This window comes from Musa acuminata, chromosome BXJ1-8, assembly GCF_036884655.1.
Source record: "Musa acuminata AAA Group cultivar baxijiao chromosome BXJ1-8, Cavendish_Baxijiao_AAA, whole genome shotgun sequence".
In the NCBI taxonomy this organism is placed as follows: Eukaryota; Viridiplantae; Streptophyta; class Magnoliopsida; order Zingiberales; family Musaceae; genus Musa; species Musa acuminata.
Window position 1 is genome coordinate 7,994,049 of NC_088334.1, and position 26,391 is coordinate 8,020,439.

The following is a 26,391-nucleotide window of genomic DNA, read 5'->3' on the forward strand; positions in this document are numbered from 1 at the left end:
AGCAAGTGGAGATGACATGAGAAGAGGGAAGGAGAAGAAGGAAGCACTGAGGTGGAGCCACTTTGTTACCAACAAAGGGTTTAGAGGCTGTATGTACTTGACAGCATTTGCTTGTGTGATTTCATCTGAATGATTCATAAAGCTAGAAAAGAATTTAATTTATATTTGATTTAAATGTCCCTTCTTATGTGAAGTCAAATTATAGAGTCATTATTCAAATTCATAATTTGATATCATAATAAATATTTAGAAGTATATGATCATCAGTTCAAAATTCAAAAGTTTAAGATGGTAGGAAAGGATCTAATCATTTTAGTTTTCGGTTTCCTTACCGCCACTCGTAAAAAATAAACTAGTATTAATGTTAATGATCCAATTATTTGATCGTAAAGAAACAATCTTACGGTGACACCGATAAGAATTTCCAAGATTAAATAGAATTACTATGATCAAAGATGAACCAAATCAAGGTTTTATGGCTTGATATCTATCTACCATTATGCTCTCAGTTTTTGGTGTCAATACAGCATTCTGCACAAAAATCAAGGAAACTTTCTCTTCTCCTAATTTATAGCTAAACTAAACTACTGGAAGTTCTCTTTCTCATGATAAATTACACACAATAATCACCTCACCACCACTAACTCTTAACGATGAAGAATGTCATATATTTCATTTGACTAGAAAGTCATCAGATCATCATGCAAATAGACCATTTCATGACACATGACAAGTAGTTTTCTGGTCACTCCTTCTCAGAAAACTTGGTTGGATGTGGCAACAGAAACACCAGCTAAATCCAACACCACAACTGGAAGATCAACCCCATATATGTCTTGTACTCCTTGTCTGATGCTTTCTCCTGTGTGTCTCACTCTGTGAAGGGAACCAGTGGTCAGAAAGCCAGACAAGAAATCAAAAAACCTTACTTCAGATCAGATTTTAGCATGGTGACCTCATGTTTTGATGTGATGAGGGTGAGTAGGCCAAAGGGGATGTTTTGAGTGACTTTTCTTTATTTACTAAACTATCATCCTTATGTTGATGGAAGTTCTTTAGTTCTCCATTGATATTTTGACCTTCATTCAAATACATGTAGTATTATAGTAATGGTGGTTCCTACTTAGACCTAACTCGCCAAAGACAAGGATGATTAGAATCTTAACCTGATAATTATGAGGATAACATGTTAGGATGATCCAAAGTTAATTTCCTCAAGATGTTTAAATCAATATCACGAGGTATTTAGTTTAGTTTTCAGGCACACTTTAAGATAATTAGATAAGAGATGTATTTAGGAGCTCTTTTTATAATAGTTTGAAAACTCATTAAATTGAAGTGAAAAGTTAATTTATAAAATCTTGACCTATCATTCCAGTATAAAGATGATGTACGCCAATCTAATAGGCGTTACGATTATGACACAATGACTCTGTTAATGTCGAGAGTTTTTGATCGATATGTTTGTGTCAGAATGGATAGTCATCTTCGTCGACGTTGACTCGAAATCAAATTTATAGTGATGTATCATCAGTTTATCCATGTGTCATTTTCTCTCATCATTATCTTTCTAGATTAGAAATGGCTATAAAGAGCTTGGAAAAAGAACATGAAGAATGACTTTGCATGCTTCATGTGGACCACTAATTTTTGCCCTTCTCTCTTCAACATTGTATGTAACATAGCATGCCAAACTCAATTGCAACTGTGATATGAAAGCTTTAATTGCCTAACAAATCTTGAGAATGACATATCAAGCTTCAGCTGCATAATCCACTTGGGAATAGTATTGGACTAAAAAGAAACAAAAGAATACAATGAAAATACAAAACCAGCCTCCCAACCATTGGATCTCCCATCCAATGGTCATGGCCTGCCCTCAATCAACAGATAATTTTAGAGTGTGTGGTGGAGCTCACTGTATCACATTCTTCAACCCTTCAACTTCCTTGTCTCTCTCTCTTTCCCCCCTTCCCAATACAACAGCAACCCCCTGAAACTTGAACGTATGGACTAAGGTTCAATCCTCAACACTTATAAACAGAATAAGAGAGAGAGAGAGAGAGAGAGGAAGAGTCCACAACACTTATAATCATAAACAACTCAATAATTAAGAGAGATAGATAGATAGATAGAGAGTTCTTTAATGAAGCGTGTTCTTGCACCACTAGGCAAGGTTTATAGCAGCTCACTAGTTTAGTGACATGATCGTAGAATGAGTAACAGGTGTTGAGCCTTTTCTACCTTCCCCTTCCTCGTCGTGTTTGTTAATGGAGGAGAGAGAGAGAGAGAGAGAGAGAGAGAGAGAGAGAGAGAGAGAGAGAGAGAAATTTCAAGGTGATGGAGTTGCAGCCATCCCTATCACACACCACCACACGCACTTTACTCCAGCCACCCTATTACTCGCCGAAATCCTTCATCATGTCTTCATCATCACCTCCCTCGAACCAATCAGGTGGCTCCGTGTGTCGATTTAAGGGAGACGGCCGATGGTGAGGATGACGAGAGCTGCATGAGAACGACACCCAACCAAGCCCTTCACACCTGACAGTCAGCAGGCTCGAGTTGGCAAGATATGATTCAGATGGCTAAATTTCTTGTGATTAGGTCCTCCTTTTCCCTCATAGCCACCACCACCGCCATCGCAGGTCTCCCGAGTACCGAGTCTATACGCGTATTCCTCTTTTGTCATCCAAAGAAGGCGAGTTCACATCCGCGTGTTGCAACCACGATGATGACGACGACGACTAAGTGGCTGATCGAGTGGGGAATCCACAGGCGTTGCATGCTCAGAGGAGCTGCAGAGCCATGTATCACGAACATGCAGTGCCATGGTACCTACCATGTGCTGATTTGTACGAAGGTTCAGCGATGCTTCTTGCACCCCTGAGGTCAACCCATCACGACCTCAGCAGCAGTGTTTAAGGGTCAATCCATGTCTCAGGTCAATGAGGTGTGCTGTGGGGCTTATCCTTGAGAGAGTCATCAAAAGATATGAAGCACCTTTCCTTGCGATCGTGTTCACTTTGCAGCACTCACCAAAGATGGCCGACACAGGTGGATGATGTAGCGTGGGATGCGTACGTCTCATTGGGGAAGAAGCCTTTAAACCCCAAGTACAAGAGGAGAAAGGCGCTTTGCTCCTGTTCCAAAAGGGTCAACAGTATGAGAGGACGAGAGATGGAGAAGGAGGAGGCGGAGGCGGGGAAAAGAAATGTCCCAGGTTGACTTGCAGAAAGGTGCAGAAAAAAAGGTACTGATTTGGTCGTCCCTCAGCTCTCTACTCTCCGTGTTGCTGTTGTCAATTCTGCAGCCTATGCAGCCTCGCTTTCATACGAAAGGAAGAGGAATAGAGATCACCAGTTTTCATGCAAACACAGCAGGTTTTTGGTGGCCGTCTGAAGTGCTCAGGCCATGGAGGTGATGTGTAGATATGAAGAGCTTTTTCTCTTTTGGATATATAGGCTTCAAACGATTTGCTTTCGTAGAGGACATGTGGTGCGATGCTATTGGAGGACATGCACCTTTCAAGTTCATTATGGTAGGTCATAGAAAAAAAGGTCAAAATATCTCTAAAAAGTCAACAATAGTAGGGGAGACAAATGAATGCCCTAGAAAAAGGGACCATATCAAACGACAGAAGATACCATTGCATTGGCAAATGAAGATAGCAGAAGATGTGATGCCTTTCTTTTGTTATTATCGTACGAACCGATTCCTCCACAAAAAAAGAAAAGAAAAACAATATAGTTCTCTTAATTGATTTAATCATAATGCTGTTCAATGCTCTAATGATCATTTTGCATAATGGTTTTAACAATCGGATCCGATAAGAGAGTTAATCTAATAATCTATTAATTTTTTTTTATTATTAATAAAAATACTTTAAGTTCGAGATAATAATAATCATCATCATCCATCATCTCAGCGGACAAGCAGAGACAGAGAGGAGACCGATAATATGGGGTTTTGGGCCTTTAACGGGTGGCACAAAAGAGCCGTTAATTATCTGTGGGAGAAGCCCGATACCAGCCTGGCTCGGCCCAAATCAGTGTTCAGCGATAGGCCCATCATGCTTCAAGAATCGTGCAAACATCGAATTGACGCTTTAGCATTCGTGCCTTCAGGAATTGTACGGTCATGAGGGAGAGAAACACATGTTCCTAAAAGAAACTCTCTATCGATCAATTAGAGATACATCGAACAACCCAATGATTCTTTTCTTCGTTATCAAGTTCTTTCTATGTTGTGATTTCCTCCAAAACACAAAACTTGTCGACCCGACACTAATTAGTCTTGCTTTCTAGTAGAATATGACCCATTACTTTATTTATGTTTAGGGCGAGGTGGAGACTATAGCTGTCTCTATGATCGCCATCAGGTCTCCATCAGGCAGCTCATGTAGCTCCACGTGTCCACGCACGGTCCGGTGTAGTCCCCGGTCGGTGGTCCAACCGGACACTAAAACAAGGAATGCACCTACCACGACGTGCGATCCCATAACCGCCCATTCGGATAAGGCAAAGACCGCGCGTCGAGGCGGTGGAGTTGTCCACTTGGCCTTCTGTGTGGGCAGCCGGTGACGACACCGCGATATCAACCAGATATGCACGGTCACGATCCACCGCTCGTTGAATCCCGAAGTCGGTTATGGTACCTCGACGAACTAACGGTCTCGGCCACTCGCGTCGCGCCACCTCCACGCGGGGACAACGACCGACCCCGCGTTCGTTGGTTGAGATCACACAGCTGCCTCATCACCGTCGATCCGCTGGAACTAACAGATGAAAGGCTCTGATCATCACCGAACTCGTTTCACCTTCGGGTGCACCGTGGCGGACACGGACCATAATTATTACTGTGCCCTTCGCCAGCGGGCGAGCGAACACGTTACCCGGAGAGCACGGGTCGTACCGCCGCTCCTAGATAACTAAACCGGTACCTAAATCATGAACCGTACAACAGATATGTGGCAATTTCGAAGAGCGAGGTGGCGCTCCTGCGGACGCGCTGGGTGAGGCGAGTTGATATCGGTGTTCTGTGCTGCCTACGACTTCCAGAAGTAACCCTCTTCCAGAACTTTCGTAGGACCATCTCTCCCGTTCGATCGCCTTAGTCGGACACGTGTACGGTGCCGACACTTAACCCTCCCCAGGGACAGATTACCTTAAATGTAATTTCACAAGTCTCCATTCTCTCCACCGCGCTTATTTAATCGCATCCGAACTCACCTTTCCCCCCATTCCATCTCAACAGACTCTCCGAAGTGTTCTCTGTTCTATTACTCTGCGTTCGTAGCTGCGTTTGACCTTGTTCTTTCTTGACTTCGGTCGCATCCATGGCGCCGAACATGAAGGCTAAGGGGAAAGGGAAGCAGGCCGGGGGGAAGCCGTCTAGAGCGTACGTGACGTTCCTGGCGGGCGACGGCGACTACGTGAAGGGTGCGGTGGGGCTAGCGAAGGGGTTGAGGAAGGTTGGATCCGCTTACCCGTTGGTGGTGGCGGTCCTTCCCGACGTGCCGGAGAGCCACCGTCGCCTCCTCGCCGCCCAGGGCTGCATCGTCCGCGAGATCGAGCCTATCTACCCCCCGGAGAGCCAGACCCGGTTCGCCATGGCCTACTACGTCATCAATTACTCCAAGCTCCGCTTATGGGAGGTAAACTAAATCTTTCTCTTATCTGTTGTTTTGCATTCGAGGCTCCATTCTGTTGGTACGATTGGGGGGTGTAAGAAACGGAGAAACTCGATTGCAGTTTGTGGAGTACAAGAAGATGGTGTACCTGGACGCGGACATACAGGTGTTCGAGAACATCGACCACCTGTTCGATCTGCCGGACGGCCATTTCTACGCCGTCATGGATTGCTTCTGCGAGAAGACATGGAGTCACTCACCACAGTACAAGATCGGCTACTGCCAGCAGTGCCCGGACCGGGTGGCCTGGCCCAGCGACGAGTTGGGTCCGCCGCCCTCCCTCTACTTCAACGCTGGCATGTTCGTCCACGAGCCCAGCCTCGCCACCAGCGAGTCCCTCCTCGCCGCCCTCAAGATCACTCGCCCTACCCCCTTCGCCGAGCAGGTAGATGAAACAACTTCTCCCCCTCTCCCTAGTCGTATCCGCGTGCCCATAGGTGTACAGAAACCTAAGGATTCGTATGCTACCATTGTAGGACTTCCTGAACATGTTCTTCAAGGATATCTACAAGCCAATCCCGTTGGTCTACAACCTGGTCTTGGCCATGCTGTGGAGGCACCCGGAGAACGTGGAGCTGGAGAAGGTGAAGGTGGTCCACTACTGCGCTGCGGTACGCATCCATCCCGCAGCGATTATTCCGTCCCACGGGGCCGACACAGGAATCATGGTTTTGACATCGAGAGGTTTTGTGGTGATGAGTGCAGGGATCGAAGCCATGGAGGTTCACAGGGAAGGAAGCGAACATGGACCGGAAGGACATCAACGTGCTGGTGAAAAGGTGGTGGGACGTATACCATGACGAGAGCCTGGACTACAAGGGCCCAGCGGTGACCTCGAAGCAGCCGCTCCGGGGGGCGCTGCCGGAGGCTGGGCCGGTGAAGTACGTGACTGCACCTTCGGCCGCGTGACGAGAGAGATCTGTCATCTTGTCACTCTTCCCCTCTTCTTTCTTTTAGCGTGGTGTATATGATTAGAATGAATCGTGCGTGGTGTGGTCTATCAAAGAAACACTTATGTAAACGGTAGCTTAAAATCTGTGAATTATAGGTAATATTGTGGGCCTACTCTGAGGGCATCATCATACTGTTGTATAATTAATCCAGATTAGTGAATCAATTTAGAATGATATGTGAAGACTTTGTCTTCTTATTGGGAAACCAACATCACACATTCAAGATAGTCGTATCGACCTATGATCATTTATGTCCTTCCTCTTTGCAAACGAATGCCATTGAAAAAATAATCCTATTGAAAAATAATCCTCCTCGAGGCAGTAACTGTATTTTAACCACAATCCTATCAACTTCCTAGCAAAATGCATTCCACCTTTTAATATTTCATCTCCATTCCACCTTTTAATATTTTATCTCCATTTCTTTTCATCTTAAACCTCCGATTTCAATATGATATCTTCCGCTTCGTCTGTATTCTACTTTCATAACCTCTCTTCGAACATCTGTATATTCAATTGAATCCTTTGGATTACATATCTTCCTCTTTAACTTTTATCTACAAAGAAATATTTTTTAACGTATTTTCTCGTTTCCCTATTTGTATATACTCCTCACCTTTCATCTTCCATCATTTCCGGCTGCGGAGAACTTAGGATCTATCACATCTCAATATGCCTAATGCATCGGAATTTTTTTTTTTATTTTGAGATTAACTCTCGTAATACAGCCAAATAAATCTAGTAGCCAACAACTCAAATGTACGGAGATCTTAAGAATGAGACTCAAAATGCTGAAGGTCATGAAATCTTCTTAGATACTTTTTTCTCACTCTACCGGAGGATCTCTTTCCATCCCAATGAAGTCGTTCTTCTACGATGACCAAATTAATTTCATAATTTAAGATTACATAATTGATTAAGATAAAAGTGCTGATGGATGATCTTGGAAGGCCTGACATCAGATGAGGCCATGGGATGTCGGCAGAGGCACCGTGTCAATGACACCGTGCTATTTTTCTTTTTTTAAAGTCTATTCCATTAGTTGAAATTGACTTTGATAATCTTTTAATTAGATTTGGGATAGAATCGATTTTGAAATTAACTATTTAGATAAATTTGAAAAATAACACGACTTTAAATTCCAAAAGGTAAAATTAAGAAGAAACCAACCTCTTGTCCTTCCATACCGCGCCGGCCGGAGCCAGGGAAGCTGCGTCCTTCGGTGCGTCGTCAGTCTGTCGTGCTGTGCCACAGCGAAGGATAGTGGTATGGCGCCCACGTCGCAATCTGGCGCATCTACGTGTCGAAGTCGAAAAGAGCAACTCCCCCACGCGGCGTTGCATGGCCATAAGAGTCCGCCCTGGTTTTGGCCTGTTAAAATAGCATTTAACCAGGGAGAGTTCTCCAGGTGGATTATGTTTTATGGTGAGAAGCCTATAACTACTACTGAACATATAAAAGGCGATGCAAAGATAAGTACGAAGCTTTCGCCTGTCTCTACCAACTCACCGACGGAGCAGACTCTTCATCATGCAACACATGGTTAAGACATTGATTACGATCTTCCCCGTGAAAAGCGGAGTAGGTTTCATCTCAAGGCAGAACGTGGCCTGACTGGCAATGTCAGCTGAATGATGTAGGAGTAGCTGAGGGTGGAGAAAGGGAACTGGGGTGTGAATCCGGAAACATCACCATCATCCTTGGGCTTGTAGTCCACCAAAGTATGGGAAAAGAAGGCTCTAAGAAGGCTCTGGTATAAGAAAAAAAAAGGATCAAGTAAATAAATAAAATAAAATACAAATTACATGCATGGATGAAACTTGAAGAGTAGCACAAATGAACGTTGACAAATTCGCCTATGTAACATGTATGACTTTTAAGTATACATATAAACGACGACAACTTGTAATCTAAAGCACAAGTCTCTTGGGATCAATATATACGCAATCTTATCGATGCAAGCAAAAGATCCAGATTCATGATCTAGATCCTAGTCATCTAGGTCACAAAAAGTGAAGAAATCCACCAAAACTTAATTGAGGAGCACATGAAAAATCTGATTTTGAGACCAGGCAAGCTCAAAAGCATGAAGAATCAGCAACAGAAAAGGATCCGAATTATCCTAGCATTTAAGTACAACAAACATAAAGATGGGAACAGAGTAATTTATCGTTTACCTTAAACCATCATCCCAGCATATAATTAACTAAAACTCCTGAATTAGAACTATAGAAAAAATAGAGTAAACTTTCCAATAAATCCAATGATAGCCTAAAGCACAACATTCAAGGACCTCAAATGGTATAACTTTGCAATTACCTCGATGTGGTAATTGGAAGAAGTAGATTTGAATGTAAAATCTGTTCTAGGAATCTGGAATGAGACCATAGAGTATAGACCACCTCTTTTGTTAACTATTTTAGATAAAGTGTCAATAAAAAATTTTGATCCTTCAAGCCTTCACAAAATTCATATAGGCTACCTCAGGTGAGTAATCTCTGCATGCTGAACAGGTTGGTCACGTGGAAAAACGCAAGATGAATTTAGTGGTCATACCAGCTAACTCCATGCTTAGCTCCAAGTAGAAAGTCAAAAGCAATGAAAAATATGCAATTAAAATCTCTCTCTCTCCACATTCTGGAAAATGTTCACCAGACTATACGTCCTACATTTTGCACCTTGTGTATCCTGTAGAATACCAATTAATTTGTGAAGTTTAGTAAGCGGATTAAAACGAAGCAAAGTGCCTAAGGATAACCGTACAGGATTTATGAGATTCAATTGTTTCAGTAACTTTGGGTCTATACCAATGGCATGCCAAACATATTTTTGCTCCCTTTTGCATGTCACAGATTTAAATGAGCACAAACACTGAACTGATAGATCATGGCATCTCGAATCTGCAGAGGATAATGGTTCTAGACAAACTATCAGATTAAAACAGAGGGAACAAAGTTGTGGATAAGATATCAGATAAAGTAAGATGGCAAACACAAAAGTAGCTTATGAAAGAAAGCTAAATTTCATAACCAAGAGATGGCTCTTGTTAGCATTTCATCATCTACAAACTGAAATAAGAATATGCAGATGGTGGATCACAACAAGGGAGAGAGGTCTCCCTACCAACCTGCCAACCACACAAAAGCCAGTAAAGTTTCATTAGGCAACAAGAAAAATAGAGTAACCCTGCATCAGATAAGAGAGGGAATAAAGAATGCACCACAGTAAGCAGAGAACATGTTTTCCTACAAAACAGTTTCATAAAGGCTATTCAATTAGTGGAAGAGCTGAAATTGGTTGGATTTTATCACTTGCCACAGATAATAGCATAGAATTATGTCAGGATTTGGCACTTGGATATTTCATGGATAGGCTAAGCATGCTTACTATCCCCAAATGATACCTTATCCAGTTTACTACACTACAATTGCTTTATCTTCTCTCTTACTTTCTTTTTTGTTTTATAAAAATATAACAATCATGCAATGCAAAGTCAATTAGTCAAGAAAATTTGAGATGAATGGTGCATGATAAAATTCAATGAATTAACAAAATCACCAGGTCCTAGAGCCCAAATACCGGGGATAGTCATTCAAACATCCCAAAGGAAGGATGCAATACAGAAACATAAGAGCATAATTCACATGCATCAGAAAAGAGTACGTCAAAGCATGCTTCAGCCAATGATGGAAGGCCAAAAGATAGTGAAACGAAAAAACGGAACAGGTAAGGATCTAAAGAAGGCCATAACTATGCATGAAAGCCACTATAATACATAAAAAATATTGCTGTAAAATATCGAGCATGAGAGAGAGAGAGAGAGAGAGAGAGAGAGAGAGAGAGAGAGGAAACATCATATGTCTGTTTGGTTATAAACTGCATCCATTTTCCAGTGACAATGTTCTACCAGCTATACCATAAAAATGATTAGCCATATCATGAAACGCAGATTTTGAAATAGAGAGAGCAAATAAAGACGACACATGTTCATAGCCTTTTTTGTCACTAATTATTCAACTTAAACAACCACACATCTCCATAGTTCTCCTTTCAGATGATAATGAAATTGTGATCAGGAATTTCATCTTTACCTCAGACTTCTAGAATACTGGGATTCTTTTCATGCCCATATCTTCTAAAATTCTTCTGCCATTTTAGCTTCTGAAGTATCCAAATTTTTAATCCACAAACTCTGGTAATGGTACCGAAAGCAGCAAAGAGAAAAAAACATTTTGATGCAACCTAGAAATATTCATTATACAATACCATGATATGTAAGAAAGCAAGTGTAGTCCAACATGAATACCATGATAAATAAGAAGGTAAATGTATGGATCAACATCTTTCCACGACAGATGACAGAAAAGTATTAAAAGCAGATCTTCCTAGTAAAAAATAAGCAGAATTATAAAAAGAATATAAAGGAAACATGAAGGCATAAAAAGAATATAATGGAAACAACATAAACGGAAGAACAAGAGAAATTTGAAAATATGGATCCTACCAAGATAACAGGAAGGCATAACCATTAAATTTTCAGGATTATTATCTAAATTAACCTCAAACATAAACGCCTTCTTAACATCGAATGCAAGGTAATATAGACTATCAGTTCAATACCAAATTCCAAGTTCATTAAGCATCTCCACTTTTTATTCTGATGCATGGATATTGTTCATAGATGTTCACTGATAGAAAAATCTTGATGTATTCACCGCATAGCAATACAAAAGGGATGATGACTTGCTTCCAAGCTAGGTATGTTTCTATTTTGAAGAAGTCAAAGAATTCACAAACATAAATGCATTTGAGATCAATAATTTTAAATTTTTAAATGGTGTTTTTACATATCTATCCTAGCAAAGTTTGGAAATAGTGTATTTTTTATTACAGATTTTAATATAGCATACATGCCTTCCAATATTAAGATTTTCCACATATACCTCTTCCCTTAACATCTGTCCAAAATACTCAAGTTCACCACTTTTAATTGTAATTAGTGTTAACTTATTTAAATTAAAGACATATGTAAAATTATATAATATCTAAAGAATCCTTAATGTACTTCCCATCATAACGAGTTTGCAAAGGTTCGTACTGTAAATTAGAGTTTTAACTAACGGTGAGATGACAGTCAACTGATGGAGAATTGGAGATAAACCAAGATGACATATATGCAAATTTTTAACATTTGGAGATATATATATATATATATATATATATATATATATATATATATATATATATATATATATATATATATATATATATATAAACTTAAATTTAGAGGGACAAAACAAAAATCATTGATTTTGGAGGGACATAAGCAATTTTGCCATTGTCACCATGCAAAGTCATCTGATGGTGATGAAACAATAATAAACAAACCATACTTAAAAGGGGATCCACAAATCAGTTGTTATCCAAATTTGACGAGCCTCAATAGAAAATTCTCATTCATACAGCTCAGGTAAGTCATTATGATTTTAGATGTATTAATACTTTTACAAAAATTTAATTTATTCAAAACCTAATTATTTGGCTACAGGAAAATCCCTACAATAAACAAAGCTCAGATGTGACCTTAATGTACATAGATGTCTTTACTGGATGCCCTACCTTTATGCGCTATGCATGTTAATGGTTGTCCAAGTTTTAGGATTGTCATGGTCCTCTATTTTATGATATTACAATGTAGCAAAATAGGTAGGTCACTTGTTAATTGTTTCCAAAACAAGCAAAAAACAAGTCATCAAAAAGTCATTTGATTTTGACTAATTCTATAGGCATTAGGAGAAAAAGACAATAAAACTAATCTGACAAGACCTGAAATCACCTATCAGGGCTTTCATCAATTCAAGAAGCAGGAACGGCTTCCATGAACAGTCAAATTATTGATGGTTATAGCTAAAGGTCTACAATTATAGAATTTTAGTGTCGATGGCTTCATGCTACACATAAACCTCACAGTCATCATCCTGTTGCAGATCAAGGTACAAAGTACCTTAGACATCAAGCAAAAGAAGCACAATGCCCACTTCAAGCAGCTTGAAGTATTACTAGATGGGATCACCCATTTCGGAGCCACCTGCACTCGCACTAGTGTAGTAACTTAGGCATCTAACTTGGAAAGTCATCAGGACAGGAAGAATGAACCCCAAAGCACAAGTGAGGCACAACATATGGTGATGGCAGAGGAACACCGTTGGGTCCCTACCCGATTACTCATCTGTAGGACAGGGCATACAACAGTTGTTTGCAGCAATACATCAAACAATTGTTGGCGTCAGTAATGCAGTGATTCCGTCTATGAACCGAATTCAAATACGCGTGGTCGGACAATTTCAAACAAATCATTGCAACCCTTTTTCGTTTGCAGTGTGGGTTTTCCGAAGAAGAAGAAGAAGAAGAAAGATCCAAACAGATCAAGAATCATAGGCAGGAATCTAGTAAGGATTGGTGGAGAGAGAGAGAAGTAGAGACTCACGGGAGGATCAAGAGCCAGCGAGAACCGGGCGGAGTCGAACGGAGCAGAGCCGCGCGATCGGCGGAGCCACCGAGATCGCGACGCATGACCGGCTCAAACCGCGATTCAAATTTCATCGAATACATATTATCGTAACCGTCCCCCGACTAATTATATATTATCTCTGTGTCTAATATTATCATCTTTATACTTTCAAAAATTACATAAATTCTTATATTTATAAAAATAAAAATATTTAAATGTATTATTCCAACAATTTTTTTAACTCTGTAAAATTATTTTTTGAATTAAATCTTAATATTTTATTTTTATAAATATAAAAATCTTAATATATCTTTCGAAAATATATAATTAACCCCTTTAAAATATTTTATTTCCACTAAAAAGCCCCGATGTCTAATATCGTTAGGCTAAGTAACATCTTCATGATTTATTAATTAGGATAAGTGTAAAATCATCAATAAGTAATATTGATGTATTATTGGTGAAGTCGATATATTTAATTTTTTTGAAAAAAAATTAATGAAATATTGATTGATACTTCCTTATATGCATAATTGATACAAAATAAATGGAATATTTCTTTTGGAATAATTGATACATCCAAAGAAAGTAAAAAATATATTTCCTTTCGTTATCGACTGTGAGACCCACACTGACTTAATATGCAATCATGAATCACATCCTCAATCATATGCACTTGTATATGGAATTATTTCATCGACATGGAGTCATGTGATTGTTCATCCTAAGTTTTTCTAATGGCTCAACAAAAGGACATGGTCATTACTGAACCTTTTTTTTAATTAAAATTATATTATTATTTTTCCATTTGAGATGTCATTTATATACAATTTTATTGTAGTAATTGAATCTATCAACTCGATTGCAACATATATTAGTGACATTATTGAAATAATTTTAATATTTGAAATTATATGTTACAGCAAAACTAATTGGCTTTATCATTATCATGTCAAGATGTAAAAGCACTTTCCTGCTCACCCAAAAAAAAAAAAAGAAGATATATAACTATTAGAAGGAAAAGAAGAAAAAGAATAATAAAAAAAGAAAAAAATTCGTATATGGTAAGAGTTGAAAGGACTCTTATAATTAAGTGATATATTGACGATATTTATGTTTATAAATATTAAAAGTTCTTAATAAAGCATGAAGTATATTTTAGATATACATTTTCAATTTAGGATTACCAAAATTTTAGGATGGTGTCAACAAATTGTTTGGGTTAATAACAAGTCGGTTACGGCAACTTTATTTGAGGGCAAACCAATCTAATAATCCGATTCATTAATCTAATTAAGGGCGAGGGTGGGAGGAAGAAATCGCCACGTCATATTTTTGACCTGACCCGAGGTTGGCACGTTGGATATTTGTACTCTTCCTTCTCCCCAATCTCATCACGTCTCGTTTCATCCCTACGATCCGACGAAGGAATCCGTGGCCTTTCTGCGTTGCGTCTCTCTCCCTCCATTGCCCTTTTCTCCTCCCGTCATCGATTCTGATCTCTCTCGTCACCACTGCCAGAAGTTCAATTTAATCGAAGTTATCGAAAAGATCGGGGTTACTGCTGTGTCTGCCGTTTCTTTGATCCCGGGAGGCTCCGTGGTGAGAACTTTGTTTCTTTGGTCGATCGATCGGCGTCAAAATTCGAGAAAGATGGCGTCTTTTCGCGATAAGCTCTCGGTTTCTTGACCTTTTTGCTCTGTTTTTCGCCTTTACTTGAACTTTCCCGGGAGGCTCCGAGGTGAGAACTTTGGTTGTTTGGTCGATCGATCGGCGTCAAAATTCGAGAAAGATGACATCTTTTCGTGATAGGCTCTCGGTTTCTTGATCTTTTTGCTCTGTTTTTCGTCTTTACACGAATTTTCTCTTTTAGAATGTGGTTGTTGTCTGTGGATGACAGTGGGCGAGGGTTTTATTAGTTCTTCATCATAATACTAGAACCAAGTAATGGTTGTTGTTTGCCAATATGGTTGCTGGGATGAGTTGTAACGAACTCATTGTTTTGATTCTTATTTATGGACCATTTACATGTTCTCGTCGATGGTTGGGCACAAATCACTTTCAGGTCTTTCTCATGATTTCATCCAGTGGCCATAATTTTATTCTGTTGATGCTTTTTTCTTCTTTAGAGGACTCTTGGGATCCTTATATCTCAGTATGCTGAAATGCATGTTACATTCAAAAGAGATTCTTTTTTATTGACATGATATAGTTCATCTTGTAGGTACATTCCATCTGTTCAACAAAGCATACGTTTAGCAGCAGACAAGGGAAGACTTCATCAATCAATTATACCTGAAAATTTAAAGGCGAATGGGTTCGGAAGGGCCATCAGTTGTAACTGTTCATGTGACTGGATTTAAGAAGTTCCATGGGGTGTCTGAGAATCCAACAGAGATAATTGTCAGAAACCTGAAGGGGTTCATGCAAAAGAAAGGATTGCCTGAAGGTCTTGTTCTTGGGAGCTGCAATGTTCTTGAGACAGCTGGAGAGGGGGCAGTTCCTCAACTTTATGAAGTATTGCAGCTTGCTGTGGCTGGGCAAAACAAAGAAACTTCAGAAAGGAGGCAAATCATTTGGGTAAACCACTCAGTTCATTCTGCTATCTTCGAGTGGCAATGTAGAATAACAATATATGATTATAGTAATTTTATAGGTATTCATCAGCTTATTATGCTTATTGTTCTTATCTTTTGTTTGAATCCAAAAACTCAACCCCATGGAGCCTGTTTTGTTTTTACCAAACACTAACCGACTTCTTCTACATCTCGAGTGTAGTCGAATTGATGTTGTTTGGGAGGTCCCATATTGGAAAACACAAAGCATTGGTATTTTCAGCATGACAGCAATTAGTCTAATAATTTTATGATGTTGATCAACAAATTTTGCTAGCAGAACTGCTATTATGACAGTTTGTTTTCTTTGAATCATCCCATTTTTACTCACCAGAAGTAAGGAGATAAGATTTTCTATATCAAATAATGTGGCTCAGACAGAGTATGCCAATAAATAGGTCAGAAGACACCTAGGGTTTAAAATTAGGTTCTGGAAGTTTGGTGTCTAACCATCTATACGAATTCCATCCAACAACTCTTGGTGCAAAACCGTCATGTATTGCGTCTTTTATACAACAGAAGCTTTCAGGTTGGGTATTCTGCCCATTGGACTTAAGATTTCAATGCTTGATTATTTCATAAGTCTGTAATTATAGTTATCCTGAAGTAAAGCAACTAGAGCCAGATGTGAAACCTGTAATGTTTTTGCTATATTACAGGTGTTACTTGATCTTGGTGAAAAATGAATTCATTATGCCCATTGCATTCTTTTAGCATCTTGATCATCATCCTTCCTGTTGCTCTTTCTCTTTCTAATTATGTACTTGGACCTTAGCGTCCATCTTTGCATGTGATTATTTTTCTCAATTAACCTGGTTTCTCTTTCAATCATGTCTTTTCACACATTTGTTGTTTGGGTTTATGTTGTTTTATCAGCTGCATCTTGGAGTAAATAGTGGTGCTACAAGGTTTGCTATCGAGAATCAAGCAGTCAATGAGGCTACATTTCGTTGTCCAGATGAAATGGGATGGAAGCCTCAGGTTAGATGTGCTAAGCACTTTTAGCTGTGCATCATGCTTTTACTTTATGACTGTTCTATGATCCATTGCCTTCCGCTGTTCATTTTTCAGAGAGCCCCAGTTGTAACTTCTGATGGAAGCATCTCACGTGTTCGAGAGGTATGCTGACCATTATGATTATCAGTATGAAAATTTCTGCATCGACAAGATCTCCTGTTACCTTTCTCTTAGAAGACATTTTTGAAACATCAGGATCTTTAGAAGTTATTTAAATACATGATAGCATAATTATTTTCTGAGGACGTCAAATGCCATTACAGTTTAGTTTGTTAAATCATTAGAACTTTAATGTTTTTTCCCTTATGGATTGCTGCAGACTTCTCTTCCTGTCAGTGAAATTGTTAAGGGCTTATCAAAGATGGGGTATGATGTAATGCCTTCCGATGATGCTGGTCGGTTCGTTTGCAACTTTGTATACTATCATTCTCTTCGGTTTGCAGAACACAACAGAATCAAATCTCTCTTTGTGCATGTCCCCCTGTTCCTGACGATCGATGAGGAAACCCAGATGGAGTTTGTTGCTTCCCTCTTGAAAGTACTTGCTTCACCGCACTAGTACTCACCTTCCTCAAGTCAGGTCCCCGAATAGAGCAGCTCTCCTGTTTGGACCTGTTGGCATGTTATCACGATCAATACCATGCATGTCGTGAATTATATTGAACTTATCGCATCCTCGCCTTGCTGAGGATACGAAGTCGATATAATGCAGTTGGAAGAGATGGTTCGTGTAGTTATCTGAGTTCAAGTATGTGCAGAAAGCCGGTGGATGAAATTGATCTATGCTTCATGGGTGTCATTGGATTTTGATAGTAAGACCATATGCAATTAAGTCTCCAAGGTGTCCTTGTGGTGTTGTATGACATTGCATATGTGTATGAACTGGTATAAAGTTTGTGTCTCCAACTTGCTTCCAATTTGCATGTAGCCTTTGCATCTCCTTCACGCTAACTCATTTGCATCATCTCTATTTCTCTTTTGTGTTCTTCGAACTGATAAAATGTCTATCGCGCAAATATGTATGTTTGGAATGAATTCCACCAAGTAACTCAGTTGAATTTCTTTGAAGCAGTGTGGTTGAATTGATTTCTTGGATTTATGGATGTGAAAGGAAATTGGGACTCTCCACATCTTCTATTCATTGTTATTCCAGTCAATAGTTAGGCCATCATTTTAGCAGTTCATTTTCTTTTTGATTTGTTTCTGGAAATTTAATTCACAGGAAGTTCTTGAGATGGTGATATAGAACAGCCAAGGGGAGAAGCAAGCATGTAACATAAATAATTGTTCTTTTGATCGAGAGAGAAATCACATCAATAAGAATGGCATCATTTAGAAACAAATACAAGAACTCAACCCTCCTACAAAGAAATTCCATTTAGGTTGTGGTGGCGGCTCATAACAATCGAGCCCTAACCAAGAACATTAAACTCTTTTGCTGAGCTGCAGAAGAAGGCCAGAAGACCTAGATGGTGCACGGATGAGAAGAAACGCTGAGCAACTGGTTCCCGGCGAAAACGCCGGTGAACAATCAAAAAGCCCAAAACTTTCTTCACGGACATATCCACGCTCAATTGATTTCAGAGCAAAAACCCATAAACCAAGATCTTCTTCCGTAATCCCAAGCAAATCCCTCCATGACCGCCCAGATTCGATCAAGAAACACGCGCAAATCGAACTTAGAGATCCGACAACTCGTTCCAAACGGCACCAATCCTACAAAATCCTAAATTGGCAAGCAGAAATCGAGGGTTCTGATCTCCTCCCCTGTCTCAGTTTTGGGTACTCACAACACATTTCGCTTCCCTTCGAAGTTCTCATGGCGTGGTACTCTTTTCTTTGGCCGTTCGAACTTTAAATTCCAAACACCGACATTAACACCTACAATTATCATTTTATCCGTAATTAAACTCTGCAATTTCCCTTATTATTGACTAATCTTCGGTTAATACTGCTTTAATCCCACTTTTGTGAGCCCTCAAATCCAGCATAATTTTTCGCTTAATGACCATAACACTGTTAGGACTCGCCGCAGATGCTGTCGCTCGATCAGCATCAGACGGTTCCCAGTTCATAACTTGCCGAAATGACTGTTTTACCCCTTCGGATCAGACGGTGGCGATACGATGCAAATGATTGTTTGCGACCGCGGGACCCCCCTCCGGTCCCCACGTATCGGCAGGCGGACTCAAAGAGCACTGGTTTCTGATGATTATGTCATCATGTGGGACCCGGTGGTTTCTTTCCAGCAAAAAGAGAGGTATGAATCAGGGTGTGAGTCCCACGTGAATTAATAAACAAGCCTATCGACCTGCGGTCGGCTTGCTCTTGGACCGTACACGAGGTGCGCCGTTCCGACGCTGACCGTTGGATCGAAGCGGCTACATGCATTCACACAACGTGACAGCCCAATTGATCGATCCTTACACAGAACCCAAATCAGATCCGGCTCGACCGGACCGTCAAATTACACACGCCAGTAAGCATGTGCCTGCGGAATTAGTCAACCATGAGTAATCAATCACGATGTTTGACCAAGTGCCGATAGCGAAATCTGACCATCCAAGACACGTGATTTGTGATTGCTTGTTTGCATGAATCCCATCCCGAGCCATTTGATGGAGACGCTGCATTAGAACATTCATTTAATTTGTAAATGCGAGTGTAATCTACCACGACGAATCGAGACAGTCGATGCGCGTCACGTTTACCCGGTAAACCGAGCTCCGTCTCGGCCATGGATCTCTTCAAGCCGCCTATAAATGCCCTTGCATGTTGCCGACCTTTGTACCTCGCATCCTTATCGTCTTCTCTCTCTCTCTCTCTCTCCGGCTCTCGTTCTTGCTCGAGGAGGAACTGAAGGCGGCCATGGGTGTCATCTCTCGTGGTCGCTCTGTCCTCTTCGTGGTTTTGATCCTTGCCATGGCCTCGTCAACGTATGCTTCCCTTGCGGTAGACTTCTACAAGGAGAGATGCCCCTTCGCGGAGTCCATCGTGCGGGCAACCGTTCAAATGGCGGTGGCTGTGAACCCTGGCCTCGCCGCCGGGCTCATCCGAATGCAGTTCCATGACTGCTTCGTGAGGGTAAGCTTTCTTTCTCCTCTGGTTTCAAGGTTCTTGTTGAGAGCTAAAGGAGCAGTATATATGTATCTTTGATCAGGGGTGTGATGCCTCGGTGCTTCTTGACTCGACTCCGTGGAGTAAGGCAGAGAAGGAGTCTCCGGCGAACAAGCCGAGCTTACGAGGCTTCGAAGTGATATACGCAGCAAAGGCAGCACTCGAAGCTCGCTGCCCGAGCACGGTCTCATGCGCCGACATCATCGCCTTCGCGGCTCGCGACTCGGCCCTCCTGGCCGGCGGCATCCACTACTCCGTGCCCGCCGGCAGGCGCGACGGAAGAGTTTCCCTGGAGTCGGAGGTGCTCGGCAACATCCCCTTGCCCAATTTCACCGTCACGGATCTGTTGAGCAGCTTCGCCAAGAAACGGCTGTCGCTCGACGACATGGTCACGCTCTCTGGAGCTCACTCGATCGGCCGCTCCCATTGTCCTTCCTTCGCCGGGCGGCTGTACAACTTCAGCCCCTCCCAGCCTCAAGATCCGTCGATGGACCCGGCCCTGGCGGCCTACCTGAAGAGCCAGTGCTCGCCGGCCACCGTCAACATCAACAGCACCGACCCAACCACGGTGCATCTCGATGGAGTGACGCCGAAGAGGCTGGACAACCAGTACTACAAGAACCTTCTGACGCACCGGGGAGTGCTGTTCTCCGATCAAACCCTGCAGGCGAGCCCACTGACGGCGGGCACGGTGAGCTGCAACGCCGAGAATGGACCAGCTTGGGCTGCCAAGTTCGCCGCGGCCATGGTGAAGATGGCCTCCATCGACGTGCTCACCGGAAGCCATGGGGAGATCAGGAAGCAGTGTTGGGTCGTGAACCGATGATGATGATGATGATTTGTATATGAGACCCTTGTGTATCATCGATTACATCCGCTGTGAAGTCTGTGTTCTCATGTATTACATTTTATCCACGTTCCAATATCCAACAACTTGTAATCTCTATCATAAGTTTCCATTGTAATGATGATTTAGAGTGATATTTATAATCTAATAATATCAATCGTAAGAGTTGGAGAATCCATGACAGAGATGGTTGCAGGTTTGACTCGAGAGAAGGGTGGAGGTAATATATGGATTAGGTGGAACAATAGTCAATACGATTGAATAGTCAAAGGCTCATGTCACCCTTATACACGAGAACTAAGTATCTGTAAGCTTTGCTACTTATGATGGAAGTCTCTTGCAAGAAACATTTTCCTTGTACGCAAGTCAAATGCCGGCTTTATTTATGATATATGTGTTAATTATGTATTGGATTAGTAAGTCATTTAGGAGTGTGATAGATTTAAATTATTTAAAGGATTATGATTAATTCAAGTAGAAAAAAATCTTTATAAAATATCTAAATAAATTGAGTTTATTTTTTTTAGAGTTTTCTTATTATTTTTTTTATATTTTTATTATGATACTTTTTTCTTTTGGTTAAAGTTTTCTATTTTTTCAATATACTATTTCCTATAAACTTTAGTGGTTTATGTTAGTTTGGTAAGTCCCACATAGTCCCACGTCGGAAAAATCAAGTTTGTTATCTCTTATTGCAACTATAAATAAGGGTTTGGAGTTTGAAGAAAATCTAATTGTTTACTTTATACTTTTCTTGTTTAGTAGTTTCACATGATTTATAATCTAAGAATATTTTTCTAAAGCATTTATAATTATCCATTTACAAATATGATATTCTTATCTTTTTTTTTATTATCTGTTTTTTTTGTCAAATTATCCGGGCTAGCTCTAACAGTTTCCACAAATATTAGAGATTAATTGTAGCAAGTGCAAGCAGTGAGAAACTTCTTCCGGCAGTATATGCTTGTTTTATTACACATTTTAAGGCAAATATGGAGCTAGTAATGAAACCAAACCCATGGACAAACGATTACTTGCATGAATAAAACAAGGAATATGTCAATCCATTAGAGACAGTCAACAGATTAATAAAGTAGATTTCTTATTGGAAGACATAAATGAATGGCTGTGCATCAGTTGCATCATTTCCTTGTCATTTCCCCTACAGCTGACTTCCACAGGCATACAAATCTCTGTCAGGGTTGGAACAAAAAAGAGGACATATTAGATAATGGATGGCATCTGTGTTAGGAATAGTTTATTATGTGAAGGTAGGTAAAAAATAGTATATATATATATATATATATATAAAGGACAAAGCTAATGAGTCTTATCTCATTTGAAAATACGAGATTAGAGGTAAGATGGATTAAGATGATGCAAGACAAGCCTTGTTAGCAAAGGTGAGAATTAAATCCAAGATTTTATAGTATAATTTTAAAGGTTTTACCAAATAAGAACCTTCAAGAATACTTCTTATAAATTGGCATAAGTGAGAAGAGGAGATGATTAGATCTGATCAAACTATGTATAAGAAAATGATTATGATGAATAATATGATGTATGAAAGTATTATGGTTTAGATTAATTATTTTATTAAATTGGATCACGATAAAAGTTATTATATCAAAGTTAATATTGGATATGATAAGGGTTCGAATAGAAAATGACTATTCATAAATAATATTAGTAGAATTATTATTGAGTTAGAAATGATATATGTTAAGGAAAAATATCACATGATTAAAACTCATATGTACAAAAATATTCAATACGCCTTTGAGATGATCAGAGGTGACTTCATGATATCACCTGTATGAAGATTAAGGTTGGATGAGGTTTTCAGACCTGATGATCCCTTCGATGCATAAATTAATAATATAAAATTCTCTTGTCATAAAAAGGATAATAAGGATAATGAACGATCTAATATAATCTATAACCATAGGAAGAGAAAAGGCTTGTAGTAGTGGCACCTGAACTATATATCTTTGGTGATGATATGATTGGTAGTGCTAAACAGCAGTATACTGGCTAATCTAAACATTAAGATCTTTGGACTTGGAGAATAGGTTGTACATGACACTTGCTATTTGACTGGTTCCTCTTGCGCCTCATAAATCTTAGCATGACCGAGTCTAGTGAAGCCCTATACTTCATCAAATTTAAGAGTGTTATTAAGCCTCATGTCAGAGACGTAGTTCACAAGAAAGAGGTAAAGACAGCAAAATGCAAGCTGCAAGAAGCTTCTTCCACCAAATGCATGAACAACACACCGCAAGGAATAGGTCAATCCATTGGAGACAGTCGAGAGATGAAGACAGTGGGCTTACTCTGTAAACATGCAGCTAATCAACCATTTGATCCTCTCTTCTCTCCGTGGAAGAGTATAAACGAATGCATGCCAATGCATCAGAGCGAGCTCACTCCACCATAGGCATACTTTTGAGCAAAGAATACGTGTCACTTTCCTTTCTTGTTTCATCCTATTCATCGCTGTTGCCCTCTTTATGGCTTCATCGGTAAGTATAGAAATTATAGTTTATTATTATTATATAAAAAAAATTAATATTATAAATTAAAATTAAATAATAATATATCAAATATATGATGTATATCTTTTGATATCATTCAAAAAATCTTTATCTGATATGCAAGCATATCATCATCGTATTCAAATGTCATAATAATATCGATCTATAAGCAAAATCTAACATCCCTTCACGTAGCATTCTAAGTGTAGATGTAATCATCGAGGGAGAGTCGTCACCGTTGGGCTTATTAGAATACACTTCAATGGCCGTTTCATTAGCGTACTGCTTACGTGTTCTTCTCTCTTCTCCTTCTTTTGGTGGATTCTTGCAATGCATGGGCTAAGGGGGTGATCGTTGTGTAACTATTGTAGAGATGTGATGCTTCGTTGCTACTTGACTCAACTCCTAGTTGTTAGATTATATGATCCTATCTATTTAAATATGATATATTATCGATATAATTAAATTTTGATTATGATTATATGCCAATAGAAAGAAAGTTCAATTATGATAGGATTCTTTAAGATAACCTTGAGAAAATGACTTTTCTAATTCCTTATCCTAGACTCTCTACTCTTGTCTATAAATATATAGGACCTATTAAGGATTCAAAGTGGAGATATAGATATGCAGATATGTGAATAAGTAGAGACAGATATATGTAACATTAGTGAGAGATGGTAGATCTTATCTTATCTTCCGTTAGTAACGTGAATCAGTCAATAAGAGATTACATATTTTCTCTTATCTCTCCTTTGTCCCTAATTCATTATTCATAGCGATCATTTGAAGAATAGAAAGAGAGAAGAAGATGAGTCTAGTTCTCCTTGTAGATCGGTATCGTATTGCTTTTGGATTCGACGATGATGCACCCGTAGATCAGATAAAAACTTTCTGAATGACATTGAAAGGTACATACCATAAATTTAATATATTATTATTTAATTTTAGATTTTATCATCAAAGTTTTTTGTCTAACAATAGCATAAAAATAATTTTTATACTTATAATTAGTATAAGGGCTATGTTTGTAAAATCAAATACTTTAGATCTATTTGTTAGCATGTTTCGTTTACGAAAAGATGTTATTCGATTTTGATTTATGATGCTTGACTGATTTGTTTGTATTGTCAATCTACTTTTTTATTCAGTCTGTCTTATTGTTTGTTGCAAGCAATGCAAGGTTCCTCGTATTTGATCAATGGACCATTGTTGATAGCTTGTTATCAATGATAATATTGTTAAGGGCGATGACGTTCAGTGGTTACTTGCCCAATTGTGGGCAACACTTGCATACCCAATACAAGCACTATGGGGTGCGATAACCCTATGGTGGCTGCAGCAGCATTGCTACCTATGTGGCTACGACGATTGTCACTACGCATAGCGACTGCAATAATTATAGCAATGCCCCTACGATGGCATCTGCTAGTCGTGGTCGACATCACTGGGCAACATGTGTGCATAGTCGCAGGGTTGTTGAGCGGTGTGTGTGTGCACAACATGGGTGGGGAGGCCGCGCAAGTGATGACTATGCACGGTAGTGGCAGTCGTGCCTCGCGTAGCGACCATAAATGATGGCTACGGTGCCTCGCGTAGGCGACAATCATATGTACAGCTAGCCACGCCTCACGTAGCGAATGTAGAAAGGGAGTGACAATTAGAGTTCTTAATAACAGGATAGTTTTATCCCTTGTAAATTAAATAATTCACTTAGAACTTCATTACATAGATTATTTAGACTATATTAGGAAGGTCTAATAATATTATAGTAAATAAAAAGAAGTATGATATTAATAATATACAATCATTATAACTTGTATTGGTAGTCAAACTTAATGTGATATTATATTTATTAGTTTATTGGCCTGTTTTATAAAATTTGTGTGCATATATAATTTTTAAAATTTTATAATATAATTAAATAAAATTATTTTTAAATAAAATTTTATTTTATTTATTTTATTTTAGATTTTCTTTATATCTTACTAATTAATGGGTCAAGTGAGAATAGATAAGATATATTATCGATACGATTAAATTCTAATTGTGATTATCAATCAATATAAAGTAAATTCAGTTATGATTTATTAAGAGATGACCTTGATAAAATTGACTCATAGGAATATATAACATTATTAAGATATTACATATCTTCTATCATTTTATCTTTTGTTTCTCATCTTATCTTTTGTTCCTAAGAAGGATAAGATAAATCTAGTTTTCTTGTAAATGGATATTACTCTTTTAGATTCGACTATGGTGTCTTTATGGATCAGATAAAAGATTTTTGAATGATATATATTAATCTATTGTTTTATAACATTAACATATATTTATTTTTGTGCTTACTAGCAGTACTGTGGATAAGGGAACTGTCCAACAAGCAAAGCATGCAGCTTCGAAGTGTTCGACGCGGCGACGGCGGCCATCGAAGCCCACCGCCCGTGCACTGTCTCGTGCGCCTACATCGTCGCCTTCGCTGCCCGGGACGCGGCTTACCTGGCCAGCGGCGTCGATTACTCCGTGCCCGCCGGACGGCGCGACGGAAGAGCTTCTTTGGAACCCGAGGCTCTCAACCACATCCCCTTGCCCAACCTCAGGGATCGGTTCGCCGACAAGGGGTTGTCGCTCGATGACATTGTAGCGCTCTCTGGGACTAACTCCATCGGCCGCTCCCACTGCACCTCCTTCGCTCCTCGGCTGTACAACTTCAGCGCCGCCCGGCCGCAGGACCCGGGCTTCGCAGCCTGCTTGAAGAGCAAGTGCCCGCCCCCCACCACGGACGTCAATAGCGGTGACCCGACAACGGTGTCTCTGGATGCCGCGACGCCGACGAGCTTGGACAACCGGTACTACAAGAACCTGTTGAGACACCGGGGGGGAGGTCTCTGTGAATCGTCGTTGAGCTCCTCCTCAAGACTCTCGTCTGTGTCCAAATTGTATCATGTCCAATGGGTTTTCTTTTTTTTTTATATCATCTTATAATCATAAAAAATATTTTCTGCACAATTTTCTTGTAAACTGTTTCCTCTCTACGAGAAATCTAAGATAAATTTCAGCACAATTTATTGGATTACATTCGTGCTTACAGTTGGATCCCAG

At 39.7% G+C, this 26,391-nt stretch overlaps 4 protein-coding genes and 1 long non-coding RNA gene across 7 annotated transcripts; 4 read left to right on the forward strand and 1 right to left on the reverse strand.

Annotated features, from left to right (window-relative positions):
• Positions 1-5,234: 5,234 nt before the first annotated feature.
• LOC135587376 (galactinol synthase 1-like) lies at positions 5,235-6,827 on the forward strand. Its single transcript, XM_065078709.1, has 4 exons — positions 5,235-5,656; positions 5,754-6,077; positions 6,169-6,303; positions 6,398-6,827. Exons 1-4 carry the CDS (start codon positions 5,339-5,341, stop codon positions 6,599-6,601), a joined length of 981 nt encoding a protein of 326 aa, XP_064934781.1. The 5' UTR covers positions 5,235-5,338; the 3' UTR covers positions 6,602-6,827.
• Positions 6,828-7,722: 895 nt separating this feature from the next.
• LOC135588957 (uncharacterized) lies at positions 7,723-13,225 on the reverse strand. Its single transcript, XR_010476546.1, has 3 exons — positions 13,133-13,225; positions 8,155-10,887; positions 7,723-8,016 (listed from the first exon to the last, which is right to left on the reverse strand). It is a non-coding gene; the product is annotated as an uncharacterized LOC135588957 (long non-coding RNA).
• Positions 13,226-14,546: 1,321 nt separating this feature from the next.
• On the forward strand, positions 14,547-17,705 carry LOC135587377 (uncharacterized). Of its 3 annotated transcripts, XM_065078713.1 has the most exons (6): positions 14,547-14,758; positions 15,381-15,736; positions 16,648-16,752; positions 16,843-16,890; positions 17,108-17,183; positions 17,300-17,705. In XM_065078713.1, the coding sequence occupies exons 2-6, from the start codon at positions 15,470-15,472 to the stop codon at positions 17,449-17,451; spliced, it is 648 nt and encodes a 215-aa protein (XP_064934785.1). In that variant the 5' UTR covers positions 14,547-14,758; positions 15,381-15,469; the 3' UTR covers positions 17,452-17,705. The 3 variants fall into 3 exon arrangements, with proteins under 3 accessions (XP_064934785.1, XP_064934783.1, XP_064934784.1); XM_065078711.1 differs by having other exon boundaries at positions 14,551-14,758; positions 17,108-17,705; XM_065078712.1 differs by lacking the exon at positions 14,547-14,758 and adding an exon at positions 14,767-14,897 and having other exon boundaries at positions 17,108-17,705.
• Positions 17,706-19,565: 1,860 nt separating this feature from the next.
• Positions 19,566-20,928, forward strand: LOC103993311 (peroxidase 5). Its single transcript, XM_009413328.3, has 2 exons — positions 19,566-19,872; positions 19,949-20,928. Exons 1-2 carry the CDS (start codon positions 19,657-19,659, stop codon positions 20,729-20,731), a joined length of 999 nt encoding a protein of 332 aa, XP_009411603.1. The 5' UTR covers positions 19,566-19,656; the 3' UTR covers positions 20,732-20,928.
• A 3,608-nt stretch (positions 20,929-24,536) lies between these two features.
• On the forward strand, positions 24,537-26,274 carry LOC135589020 (peroxidase 5-like). Its single transcript, XM_065081342.1, has 2 exons — positions 24,537-24,549; positions 25,658-26,274. Exons 1-2 carry the CDS (start codon positions 24,537-24,539, stop codon positions 26,272-26,274), a joined length of 630 nt encoding a protein of 209 aa, XP_064937414.1.
• Positions 26,275-26,391: the final 117 nt, after the last annotated feature.